Source organism: Carcharodon carcharias, chromosome 19, assembly GCF_017639515.1.
Source record: "Carcharodon carcharias isolate sCarCar2 chromosome 19, sCarCar2.pri, whole genome shotgun sequence".
Classification (NCBI taxonomy): Eukaryota; Metazoa; Chordata; class Chondrichthyes; order Lamniformes; family Lamnidae; genus Carcharodon; species Carcharodon carcharias.
The window spans coordinates 20,044,894-20,058,370 of NC_054485.1; the positions used below are offsets into that span (position 1 = coordinate 20,044,894).

The 13,477-nt window shown below is 51.2% G+C and overlaps 1 protein-coding gene across 1 annotated transcript in view; it reads right to left on the reverse strand.

The window, feature by feature from the left end:
• The window catches only part of ubxn11 (UBX domain protein 11), an 89,912-nt gene that overhangs the window by 35,497 nt on the left and 40,938 nt on the right, over positions 1-13,477 (reverse strand). Inside the window, exons 9-10 of the mRNA XM_041213231.1 lie at positions 12,248-12,325; positions 10,215-10,362 (exon numbers count right to left, since the gene is read on the reverse strand). Coding sequence (XP_041069165.1) covers positions 10,215-10,362; positions 12,248-12,325 — 226 coding nt within the window. The remainder of the gene's footprint in view (positions 1-10,214; positions 10,363-12,247; positions 12,326-13,477) is intronic.

The following is a 13,477-nucleotide window of genomic DNA, read 5'->3' on the forward strand; positions in this document are numbered from 1 at the left end:
TCTCTCTCTCTCTCACACACTCTCTCTCTCTCTCCTCTCACACACTCTCTCTCTCTCCTCTCACACACTCTCTCTCTCCTCTCACACACTCTCTCTCTCCTCTCACACACTCTCTCTCCTCTCACACACTCTCTCTCTCCTCTCACACTCTCTCTCTCTCTCTCCTCTCACACACTCTCTCTCTCCTCTCACACACTCTCTCTCTCTCCTCTCACACACTCTCTCTCTCTCTCCTCTCACACACTCTCTCTCTCCTCTCACACACTCTCTCTCTCTCTCCTCTCACACACTCTCTCTCTCTCTCCTCTCACACACTCTCTCTCTCTCTCCTCTCACACACTCTCTCTCTCTCTCCTCTCACACACTCTCTCTCTCTCTCCTCTCACACACTCTCTCTCTCTCTCCTCTCACACACTCTCTCTCTCTCTCCTCTCACACACTCTCTCTCTCTCTCCTCTCACACACTCTCTCTCTCTCTCCTCTCACACACTCTCTCTCTCTCTCCTCTCACACACTCTCTCTCTCTCTCCTCTCACACACTCTCTCTCTCTCTCCTCTCACACACTCTCTCTCTCTCTCCTCTCACACACTCTCTCTCTCTCTCCTCTCACACACTCTCTCTCTCTCTCCTCTCACACACTCTCTCTCTCTCTCCTCTCACACACTCTCTCTCTCTCTCCTCTCACACACTCTCTCTCTCTCTCCTCTCACACACTCTCTCTCTCTCTCTCCTCTCACACACTCTCTCTCTCTCTCTCCTCTCACACACTCTCTCTCTCTCTCCTCTCACACACTCTCTCTCTCTCTCCTCTCACACACTCTCTCTCTCTCTCCTCTCACACACTCTCTCTCTCTCTCCTCTCACACACTCTCTCTCTCTCTCCTCTCACACACTCTCTCTCTCTCTCCTCTCACACACTCTCTCTCTCTCTCCTCTCACACACTCTCTCTCTCTCTCCTCTCACACACTCTCTCTCTCTCTCCTCTCACACACTCTCTCTCTCTCTCCTCTCACACACTCTCTCTCTCTCTCCTCTCACACACTCTCTCTCTCTCTCCTCTCACACACTCTCTCTCTCTCTCCTCTCACACACTCTCTCTCTCTCTCCTCTCACACACTCTCTCTCTCTCTCCTCTCACACACTCTCTCTCTCTCTCCTCTCACACACTCTCTCTCTCTCCTCTCACACACTCTCTCTCTCTCCTCTCACACACTCTCTCTCTCTCCTCTCACACACTCTCTCTCTCTCCTCTCACACACTCTCTCTCTCTCCTCTCACACACTCTCTCTCTCTCCTCTCACACACTCTCTCTCTCTCCTCTCACACACTCTCTCTCTCTCCTCTCACACACTCTCTCTCTCTCCTCTCACACACTCTCTCTCTCTCCTCTCACACACTCTCTCTCTCTCCTCTCACACACTCTCTCTCTCTCCTCTCACACACTCTCTCTCTCTCCTCTCACACACTCTCTCTCTCTCCTCTCACACACTCTCTCTCTCTCCTCTCACACACTCTCTCTCTCTCTCCTCTCACACACTCTCTCTCTCTCCTCTCACACACTCTCTCTCTCTCCTCTCACACTCTCTCTCTCTCTCCTCTCACACTCTCTCTCTCTCCTCTCACACACTCTCTCTCTCTCTCCTCTCACACACTCTCTCTCTCTCTCCTCTCACACACTCTCTCTCTCTCCTCTCACACACTCTCTCTCTCTCCTCTCACACACTCTCTCTCTCTCCTCTCACACACTCTCTCTCTCTCCTCTCACACACTCTCTCTCTCTCCTCTCACACTCTCTCTCTCTCTCCTCTCACACTCTCTCTCTCTCCTCTCACACTCTCTCTCTCTCCTCTCACACTCTCTCTCTCTCCTCTCACACTCTCTCTCTCTCCTCTCACACTCTCTCTCTCTCCTCTCACACACTCTCTCTCTCTCTCCTCTCACACACTCTCTCTCTCTCTCCTCTCACACACTCTCTCTCTCTCCTCTCACACACTCTCTCTCTCTCCTCTCACACACTCTCTCTCTCCTCTCACACACTCTCTCTCTCCTCTCACACACTCTCTCTCTCCTCTCACACACTCTCTCCTCTCAAACACTCTCTCTCTCCTCTCACACACTCTCTCTCTCCTCTCACACACTCTCTCTCTCCTCTCACACACTCTCTCTCTCCTCTCACACACTCTCTCTCTCCTCTCACACACTCTCTCTCTCCTCTCACACACTCTCTCTCTCCTCTCACACACTCTCTCTCTCCTCTCACACACTCTCTCTCTCCTCTCACACACTCTCTCTCTCTCCTCTCACACACTCTCTCTCTCTCCTCTCACACACTCTCTCTCTCCTCTCACACACTCTCTCTCTCCTCTCACACACTCTCTCTCCTCTCACACACTCTCTCTCCTCTCACACACTCTCTCTCTCCTCTCACACACTCTCTCTCTCCTCTCACACACTCTCTCTCTCCTCTCACACACTCTCTCTCTCCTCTCACACACTCTCTCTCTCCTCTCACACACTCTCTCTCTCCTCTCACACACTCTCTCTCTCCTCTCACACACTCTCTCTCTCCTCTCACACACTCTCTCTCTCCTCTCACACACTCTCTCTCTCTCCTCTCACACACTCTCTCTCTCTCCTCTCACACACTCTCTCTCTCTCCTCTCACACACTCTCTCTCTCTCCTCTCACACACTCTCTCTCTCTCCTCTCACACACTCTCTCTCTCTCCTCTCACACACTCTCTCTCTCTCCTCTCACACACTCTCTCTCTCTCCTCTCACACACTCTCTCTCTCTCCTCTCACACACTCTCTCTCTCTCCTCTCACACACTCTCTCTCTCTCCTCTCACACACTCTCTCTCTCTCCTCTCACACACTCTCTCTCTCTCTCCTCTCACACATTCTCTCTCTCTCTCCTCGTCTCTCACACTCTCTCTCTCTCCTCTCACACACTCTCTCTCTCTCTCCTCTCACACACTCTCTCTCTCTCTCTCCTCTCACACACTCTCTCTCTCTCTCTCCTCTCACACACTCTCTCTCTCTCTCTCCTCTCACACACTCTCTCTCTCTCTCTCCTCTCACACACTCTCTCTCTCTCTCCTCTCACACACTCTCTCTCTCTCCTCTCACACACTCTTTCTCTCCTCTCACACACTCTCTCTCTCCTCTAACACACTCTCTCTCTCCTCTCACACACTCTCTCTCTCTCTCCTCTCACACACTCTCTCTCTCTCTCCTCTCACACACTCTCTCTCCTCTCACACACTCTCTCTCTCTCTCCTCTCACACAGTCTCTCTCTCTCTCCTCTCACACAGTCTCTCTCTCTCTCCTCTCACACAGTCTCTCTCTCTCTCCTCTCACACAGTCTCTCTCTCTCTCCTCTCACACACTCTCTGTCTCTCTCTCCTCTCACACACTCTCTCTCTCTCTCTCCTCTCACACACTCTCTCTCTCTCTCTCCTCTCACACACTCTCTGTCTCTCTCTCCTCTCACACACTCTCTCTCTCCTCTCACACACTCTCTCTCTCCTCTCACACACTCTCTCTCTCTCTCCTCTCACACAGTCTCTCTCTCTCTCCTCTCACACACTCTCTCTCTCTCTCTCTCCTCTCACACACTCTCTCTCTCTCTCTCTCCTCTCACACTCTCTCTCTCTCTCTCTCCTCTCACACACTCTCTCTCTCTCTCCTCTCACACACTCTCTCTCTCTCTCCTCTCACACACTCTCTCTCTCTCCTCTCACACACTCTTTCTCTCCTCTCACACACACTTTCTCTCCTCTCACACACACTTTCTCTCCTCTCACACACTCTCTCTCTCCTCTCACACACTCTCTCTCTCTCTCCTCTCACACACTCTCTCTCTCTCTCCTCTCACACACTCTCTCTCTCTCTCCTCTCACACACTCTCTCTCTCTCTCTCTCCTCTCACACACTCTCTCTCTCTCTCTCTCCTCTCACACACTCTCTCTCTCTCTCTCCTCTCACACACTCTCTCTCTCTCTCTCCTCTCACACACACTCTCTCTCTCTCCTCTCACACACTCTCTCTCTCTCTCCTCTCACACACTCTCTCTCTCCTCTCACACACTCTCTCTCTCTCTCCTCTCACACACTCTCTCTCTCTCTCCTCTCACACACTCTCTCTCTCTCCTCTCACACACACTCTTTCTCTCCTCTCACACACTCTTTCTCTCCTCTCACACACTCTTTCTCTCCTCTCACACACTCTCTCTCTCCTCTCACACACTCTCTCTCTCCTCTCACACACTCTCTCTCTCCTCTCACACACTCTCTCTCTCCTCTCACACACTCTCTCTCTCCTCTCACACACTCTCTCTCTCTCTCCTCTCACACTCTCTCTCTCTCTCTCCTCTCACACACTCTCTCTCTCTCTCTCCTCTCACACACACTCTCTCTCTCTCTCCTCTCACACACTCTCTCTCTCTCTCCTCTCACACACTCTCTCTCTCTCTCCTCTCACACACTCTCTCTCTCTCTCCTCTCACACACTCTCTCTCTCTCCTCTCACACACTCTTTCTCTCCTCTCACACACTCTTTCTCTCCTCTCACACACTCTCTCTCTCCTCTCACACACTCTCTCTCTCCTCTCACACACTCTCTCTCTCCTCTCACACACTCTCTCTCTCTCTCCTCTCACACACTCTCTCTCTCTCCTCTCACACTCTCTCTCTCTCTCTCCTCTCACACACTCTCTCTCTCTCTCCTCTCACACACTCTCTCTCTCTCTCCTCTCACACACTCTCTCTCTCTCTCCTCTCACACACTCTCTCTCTCTCTCCTCTCACACACTCTCTCTCTCTCTCTCCTCTCACACACTCTCTCTCTCTCTCCTCTCACACACTCTCTCTCTCTCCTCTCACACACTCTCTCTCCCTCTCCTCTCACACACTCTCTCTCCCTCTCCTCTCACACGCTCTCTCGCACACTTGCTCTCTCGCACGCTCGCTCCCTCCCCTCACGCACGCTCTCTCGCACGTTCGCTCCCTCTCCTCACACACTCTCTCTCCCTCTCCTCTCACACACTCTCTCTCCCTCTCCTCTCACACACTCTCTCTTCCTCTCCTCTCACACACTCTCTCTTCCTCTCCTCTCACACACTCTCTCTCCCTCTCCTCTCACACACTCTCTCTCTCCCTCCTCTCACACACTCTCTATCTCCCGCCTCTCACACACTCTCTATCTCCCTCCTCTCACACACTCTCTATCTCCCTTCTCTCACACACACTCTCTCTCTCTCCTCTCACACACTTTCTCTCTCTCTCCTCTCACACACTCTCTCTCTCTCTCCTCTCACACACTCTCTCTCTCTCCTCTCACACACTCTCTCTCTCTCCTCTCACACACTCTCTCTCTCTCCTCTCACACACTCTCTCTCTCTCCTCTCACACACTCTCTCTCTCTCCTCTCACACACTCTCTCTCTCCTCTCACACACTCTCTCTCTCCTCTCACACACTCTCTCTCTCTCTCTCCTCTCACACACTCTCTCTCTCTCTCCTCTCACACACTCTCTCTCCTCTCACACACTCTCTCTCCTCTCACACACTCTCTCTCCTCTCACACATTCTCTCTCTCCTCTCACACATTCTCTCTCTCCTCTCACACATACTCTCTCTCTCCTTTCACACACACTCTCCCTCTCCTCTCACACACACTCTCTCTCTCTCTCCTCTCACACATACTCTCTCTCTCCTCTCACACACTCTCGCACGTTCGCTCCTTCCCCTCTTGCACGCTCGGTCCCTCCCCTCTTGCACGCTCGGTCCCTCCCCTCACGCATGCTCTCTCGCACCCTCGCTCCCTCCCCTCTCGCACGCGCTCTCGCATGCTCGATCCCTCCCCTAACGCACGCCCGCTCACACGCACGCTCCCATCCTTCACGCACGATCTCTCGCACGCGCGCTCCCACCCCTCACGCACACTCTCTCACATGTTCGCTCCCTCCCCTCATGCATGCTCTCTCGCACGCTCGCTCCCCCCTCACGCATGCTCTCTCGCACGCTTGCTCTCTCGCACGCTCGCTCCCTCCCTCACGCACGCTCTCTCGCACGTTCGCTCCCTCTCCTCACGCACGCTCTCTCCCTCCCCTCACGCTGGCTCTCTCGCACGCTCATTCCCGCCCCTCACGCATGCCATCTCGCACGCTCGCTCCCTCCTCTCACACAGGCTCTCTCGCACGCTCGCTCCCACCCCTCACGCACGCTCGCTCCCAACCCTCACGCAGGCTCTCTCGCACGCTCGTTCCCACCCTTCACGCACGCTCGCTACCTCCCCTCATGCACGCTCTCTCGCACGCTCGCTCCCACCCTTCACGCACGCTCTCTCGCACGCTCTCTACCAACCCTTACGCAGGCTCTCTCGCTCGCTCGTTCCCACCCCTCACGCACGCTCGCTACCTCCCCTCATGCACGCTCTCTCGCACGCTCGCTCCCACCCTTCACGCACGCGCTCTCTCTCCCCTCACGCACGCTCTCTCGCACGCTCTCTCCCTCCCCTCACGCTGGCTCTCTCGCACGCTCTGTCCCTCCCCTTACGCAAGCTCGCTCCCTCCACTCACACACGCTCTCTCGCACGCTCGTTCCCACCCCTCACGCATGCCATCTCGCACGCTCGCTCCCTCCCCTCAAGCAGGCTCTCTCACACGCTCGCTCCGACCCCTCACGCACGCTCGCTACCTCCCCTCATGCACGCTCTCTCGCACGCTCACTTCCACCCTTCACGCACGCGCTCTCTCTCCCCTCACGCACGCTCTCTCGCACGCTCTCTCCCTCCCATGACGCACGCTCCCTCGCACACTTGCTCCCTCTCCTCTCACGCACGCTCACTCTCTCCCTCTCCTCTCACGCACGCTCACTCTCCCTCTCCTCTCACGCACGCTCACTCTCTCCCTCTCCTCTCACTCACGCTCACTCTCTCCCTCTCCTCTCACGCACGCTCACTCTCTCCCTCTCCTCTCACGCACGCTCACTCTCTCCCTCTCCTCTCACGCACGCTCACTCTCTCCCTCTCCTCTCACGCACGCTCACTCTCTCCCTCTCCTCTCACGCACGCTCACTCTCTCCCTCTCCTCTCACGCTCGCTCACTCTCTCCCTCTCCTCTCACGCACGCTCACTCTCTCCCTCTCCTCTCACGCACGCTCACTCTCTCCCTCTCCTCTCACGCACGCTCACTCTCTCCCTCTCCTCTCACGCACGCTCACTCTCTCCCTCTCCTCTCACGCACGCTCACTCTCTCCCTCTCCTCTCACGCACGCTCACTCTCTCCCTCTCCTCTCACGCACGCTCACTCTCTCCCTCTCCTCTCACGCACGCTCACTCTCTCCCTCTCCTCTCACGCACGCTCACTCTCTCCCTCTCCTCTCACGCACGCTCACTCTCTCCCTCTCCTCTCACGCACGCTCACTCTCTCCCTCTCCTCTCACGCACGCTCACTCTCTCCCTCTCCTCTCACGCACGCTCACTCTCTCTCTCTCCTCTCACGCACACACTCTCTCTCTCCTCTCACAGACACTCTCTCTCTCCTCTCACAGACTCTCTCTCTCTCCCCTCTCACAGACTCTCTCTCTCTCCCCTCTCACACGCTCTCTCTCTCTCCCCTCTCACACGCTCTCTCTCTCCCCTCTCACACGCTCTCTCTCTCCCCTCTCACACGCTCTCTCTCTCCCCTCTCACACGCTCTCTCTCTCCCCTCTCACACGCTCTCTCTCTCCCCTCTCACACGCTCTCTCTCTCCCCTCTCACACGCTCTCTCTTTCCCCTCTCACACGCTCTCTCTCTCCCCTCTCACACGCTCTCTCTCTCCCTTCTCACACGCTCTCTCTCTCCCCTCTCACATTGTCTCTCTCTCTCTCCTCTCACGCACACTCTCTCTGTCCTCTCACACACACTCACACACTCGTTCCCTCCCCTGACGCACGCTCTCTTGCATGCTCGATCCTCTCCTCTTGCACGCTCGTTCTCTCACGCATGCCCTCTCGCACGCTCGATCCTTCCCCTCATGCACTCTCTCGCATGCTCATTCCCTCCCCTCATGCACACGCTCCCTCCACTCATGCATGCTCTCTGCCTCCTCTCACGCACCCTCTCTCGCACACTCGCTCCCTCCCCTCATGCACGCTCACTCACTCCGCTCACGCACGCTCTCTCGCACATTCGCTCCCTCCCCTCTCGCACGCCCTCTTGCACGCTCGTTCCCTACCCTCACGCACTCTCGCCCTCTCCCCTTCATGCCCTCTCGCCCTCTCTCCCTCTCCCCCGTCACGCCCTCTCGCCCCCTCTCCCCTCGTCACGCACTCTCGCCCCCTCTCCCCCGTCACGCACTCTCGCCCCCTCTCCCCCCGTCACGCACTCTCGCCCCCTCTCCCCCTGTCACGCACTCTCGCCCCCTCTCCCCCTTCTCACACACTCTCCCCCCTCTCACACACTCTCCCCCCTCTCACACACTCTCCCCCCTCTCACACACTCTCCCCCCTCTCACACACTCTCCCCCCTCTCACACACTCTCCCCCCTCTCACACACTCTCCCCCCTCTCACACACTCTCCCCCCTCTCACACACTCTCCCCCCTCTCACACACTCTACCGCCTCTCACACACTCTCCCCCCCTCACACACTCTCTCCCTCCCTACTTGCATACATTCTCTCTTGCCCCTCCCACATTCTCTCTTTCTCCCTCTTTCCATTCTCACACACACACACTCCTCTCTCACACACTTTCTCACCGTCCTCATACACTCTCTTTTTCTCTCTCCCCTCACATTCTCTCTCTCTTTCTCTCTCTCTCTTCCCCCCACATGCACTCTCTCACGCAGTCTCCAGTCGCTCACCTACCCAGATGCCTGTGGGCCCTGCTCCTGCTGCCTAGTTCTCCAATCTGGACGGCTGGTCCCCAGTTCCCAGCATCTTCAGCTCTGTGCTCCCTGGCTCTCAGCTCCCCACCCCTGGGATCCCCGGACCCCGAACGCACTGCAGTTGGTATTTGCTGCTCCTCCAGTCACAAATTGTTTCTGTCCCACATTTGCTGCTGATAAGCTCACAACACGGCAGGGAAACAGTCTGTGATTAGCGGAGCAGCTCCATGCAGGAACTCCCATTCAAACCTATTTGTTTGACCCGGATTTTGTAAACTGTCTCTGGGGGCCACATCGCGGGGCTTTGAGGGCCACTTCCGGCCCATGGGCCATATGTTGGACATGCCTGGCATCAAGATTTGGCCAATCAACTAGAACTGAAAGTTCAACGACTAATTTGTTTGACTCAGGTTGATAGTATCTATAACTCCTTATGTGTAACTCTTTGTTAAGCCCAGAAAGCAGCAACTTAACCTGGCGGGAACCAATAACTAACACTGGACTGATGATCCATTGGTCACTGTATGTACAGTTATCTTTTGTAACATTACTGATATATTGTTCACATTGTATTGTTTTTATAATTACCATTAGATTGTGTGGTAGTGATAGTTTTGAATCTGTCTTGAAGATACAATAAAATCTTATCAATGGAACTTGCATATCCTGTGTATTTTCTCATAAATCTCATGTAAAAGAATCATAAACCTGCAGGCTCCTGAATGGGGTCCTACAGTTAAAGATGCTAGTTCAATGCAAGTTGCTGTTATATGGGAATGACTTTGGCAGGCCCTGGGGCAGGAGACTGGCATAACACAGGTGCAGTCACAGCCGATTTCAGGGACCAATATCCTTTGCCTCTTTTAAGCTGGTGAAGTCTAGTTTCTATCAGCTGGGAGCAGTTCAGAATTCTCCTTTTCATCAATTTCAATGGATAAGAAAAATCAGGTGTGTGTGCATGGTGGAGGAGTTGTATAAGGAGCAGGGTTTGTGGCAGGCAAATGTTCAGTGGGCAAATGTACCAATGCGCTTCCGTCAATTTTGTGTCCCACAGAAGTTTAATTTCAGCTCCAACTTGATATATTTCCAGAGAAGTTTGAGGAGGCAGTGAGAAGATGGGTGACTTAGGTTGATCTATGAAAAAGGGGTAGGATTGCTGACCATTTTACTACTCCGAAAAGTTCTTCAGTGTTTATGATGTCAAACAGGCACAACCAGTGAAAATACTTCAGCAGATGAGGCGCCAGCCAGTTTTCCAAAGTCTGGTGCCTGTCTCTAAACAGCCTGAGCGAATATCCCGCTACATTTCATCCAGATACAATTGTCCACTCACACCCACCTGGAATTTCACTCGTCTCCTTTAGAACCTTGGAATCTTGCTGTGCTGAGACTCTGGGGATACGACTCCCTTCTATTGTCTGTCCCACGCCGGGGAATTCTGCATGTAACCGCCTGTCCCGAAAGACCACATCTCTCCTGTCAGTTACCTATTTAGGCCACAAACCACAAAGACCATTGCAGGTTAGATGTGGCTTCACTGCACTTGTGGTGCCTCCCACAGACCTTTCGGAATGAAATCATTTTCCAAAAAAATTATTCCTCCCAAATAGAGGAATATTGCGCCTTCATCCTGCCTTGTGGCTGGCCCAATACACCTATAACCATAATCCCCAACATGCTCTAATCCTTGGCTCCTTGCAATTGTAAGGTAGTTGACTGTAAAACAAATAAATCCAGGCACTCAACTTATGCCCATAGCTCATGAGATCAGCTAAACTAATCAACCTGATAACATAACGCTGCTCAAAGTTCATCGAGCGTTCACAGGATTGGTGAGGAAGTATTCTGATTCCAGGGCTGAGGTCAGTTGGTTGTGCTGAGGAGTAGTTCCATGGGTACTGGTCCACACTCTGATAGCTCATCCACAGTGACCATTCTTCAGCCAAGGACCATGGTGTGCTATTCAACACCAGAAGGCATCTTAGTTGAGCCCGGTTCTGTTCTCACTTCTCTCCATATCCCTGTATGGTCCAGGGGGGAGTGGGGAGGGGGGTGCTGGACAGTGAACGGTACTGAGAAACCTGGCTGATGTTTTTACTTTCAAGCCAGATTTTTTCTTGTTTCATTTTGTAGGTGTCATTGATTCCATCTTATGAGTGACTACTGCCACATGAATTGCAGAAAAGAACACACAATGCCATACCACCTCCTACACAGGACAACCTGTATGAAACTACTAAAGAGAAAGATCTTTACAAGTTTCTCCCCATTTCTGAAAAAAATTCACTAAAAGCTCCATGTTACCATTCCAACATTGCAATCATTTATTTATGACCTGCATGGAAACCTATCCTGAGTTTAAGTCTCCAAACTGCTAAAAGGTCCAAGAAAATTTCCTATCTGCCTCAGTGAGCAAGCCCCACTTATCCAAGCTCAGAGAACTGGTGATCTTTTTGTTGATAAGGACACCCATTAAGTCATTGGTTGCAGGGTTATCTGGAGCTGAGTAGAACCTTCCCAGCTTTCAGTATCATTTTCATCCCTCCAACTCCCAATAATAAATCAGGACCAAAGCATAACATTATCAAGTCTGCTTCAGAGAGTTGCCTGAGTCCTAATATCCCAATGCCAACAGCCTCATCTTGAAGCTAACTTGATCCTGTAGAGACTTTCATTTTTCTCACCCAAATACAGAAGGGCGATAATCAATTCTATCCAGCTGTTCACACACACCGCCCCCCACCGCTTTAAATGCTCCATCAAAACATTAATCTAGATGAACCACCTCTAATTAGGTGTAAAACATGGTTCAGTGGGTAGCACTCATGCTTCTGAGTCAGATGTTGTGGGTTTGAGCCCCATTCCAGAGACATGAGCATAAATTCCAGGTTGATACTCCCAGTGCAGAAGAAATGCTGAAGAAATTCTGCATTGTCTGTGGTCCTGTCCTTCCAACAAGATGGTGGACATAAAAGATCCCACAGTCACTATTATGAAGTAGAGAAAGAGATCTACCCTGGGTATCCTGTCCAATATTTATCTCTCAACCAACATCAGCAAAACAGATTTTCTAGTCAATTATCTCATTGTTGTTTGTGGGACCTTGCTGGGCACAAATTGGTACCATGAGCTCTCCAATACAAAAATTACTCTCCATACTTTAAAATTACTTATTTGGCTGTAAAACACTTTAGGACACCCTGAAGCAGTGAAAGATACTGTATAAAAGCAACCTCAAAATTCACAACTCGACAATCTGCAGATCCTGTTAAAGGAGTTAATTAAATCAACAAAGTGTTTTGCTCTTGATGTTATTTGATCAAGTATAGTTGTGTTTTTCCACTAATAATACTTTGTTATTTAGTCTTTTACCTTAATTGGAACTCCTTCTGGGTACCTGTTCTGCAGCTCTGAAGGGAAATATCCATCCATGATATCTTGCATACAGTGCTGAGATCAAGCAATTAGAAAAAAAGAGAAATAGTTTTTGTTAAGTCACTATTGTGAGTTGTGATCAGAAATAACATGTAATATAAAACTGGGTAACACCCTCAGACTTACACGGTTGTTGATGCTCCTACATTAAGTCAATAATAATACACTTTGTATATAAAATGGTACAGCACAGAAAGAGGCCATTCAACACACAATACATTTGTTGGCACTGTGAAGGAGCTATTCAATTAGTCTCATACCCTCACACCACCTTCATAAGCCCTGCAAATTTCCTTTTCAAGTAATTATCTAATTCCCTTTTGAAAGGCACTATTGAATCTGCTTCCACCACCCTTTCAGGCAGTGCATTAGAGATCATAATAATGTGTTGAGTACTAATTTTTTTTGCTAGTTATATTAAAAAAGGCAAACGGCTTGCACTTATAGAGCATCTTTCATGACCTCAGGCACTTACAGCCAATGAAGTACTTTTGAAGTGTGACTGTTGTGATGCAGGGAATGCAGCAATTTCCACACAGCAGGTTCCCACACACAGATCATAAATTTTTTTTAGTGATGTTGATTGAGGGATGAATATTGGTCAGGACAGGTCTTCTTTAAAATAGTGCCATGGGATCTTATACTTCCATTTGAGAGGGCAGAAAGGGCTTCAGTATAACATCTCATCCAAGAGAAGGGACTTCTGACAGTGCAGGGCTCCCGCTGTATAACCTAGATTAAATCCATACAGTCTGGTTACTGACCCTTCTCCCATTCCAAAGTTTCTATCTATCCACCCTTATCAAAACCCCTCATAATTTTGAACACTTAACCAAGTTTCCCCTTAATCTGTAAGGAGATCTACCCCAGTTTCTCCAGTCTAGCCATGTAATTGAGGTATTTCAATCTTGGTACCATTCTAGTAAATCTCCATTGCACTCTCTCCAAGGCCTTGATATCCTTTCTAAAAGTGTAGCCCCCAAAATTGGACCAATGCTCTGGATAGCGCTTAACCAATGTTTTATAAAAGTTTAGCATAATTTCCTTGCTTGTATACTTTATGCCTCTATTTATAAAGCCAAGGGTTCCTGTGTGCTTTTTTTTTAAAACAGCTGTTTCAACGTCCCACTATCTTCACAGATAAATATGAAGGACCAGTTATAACAT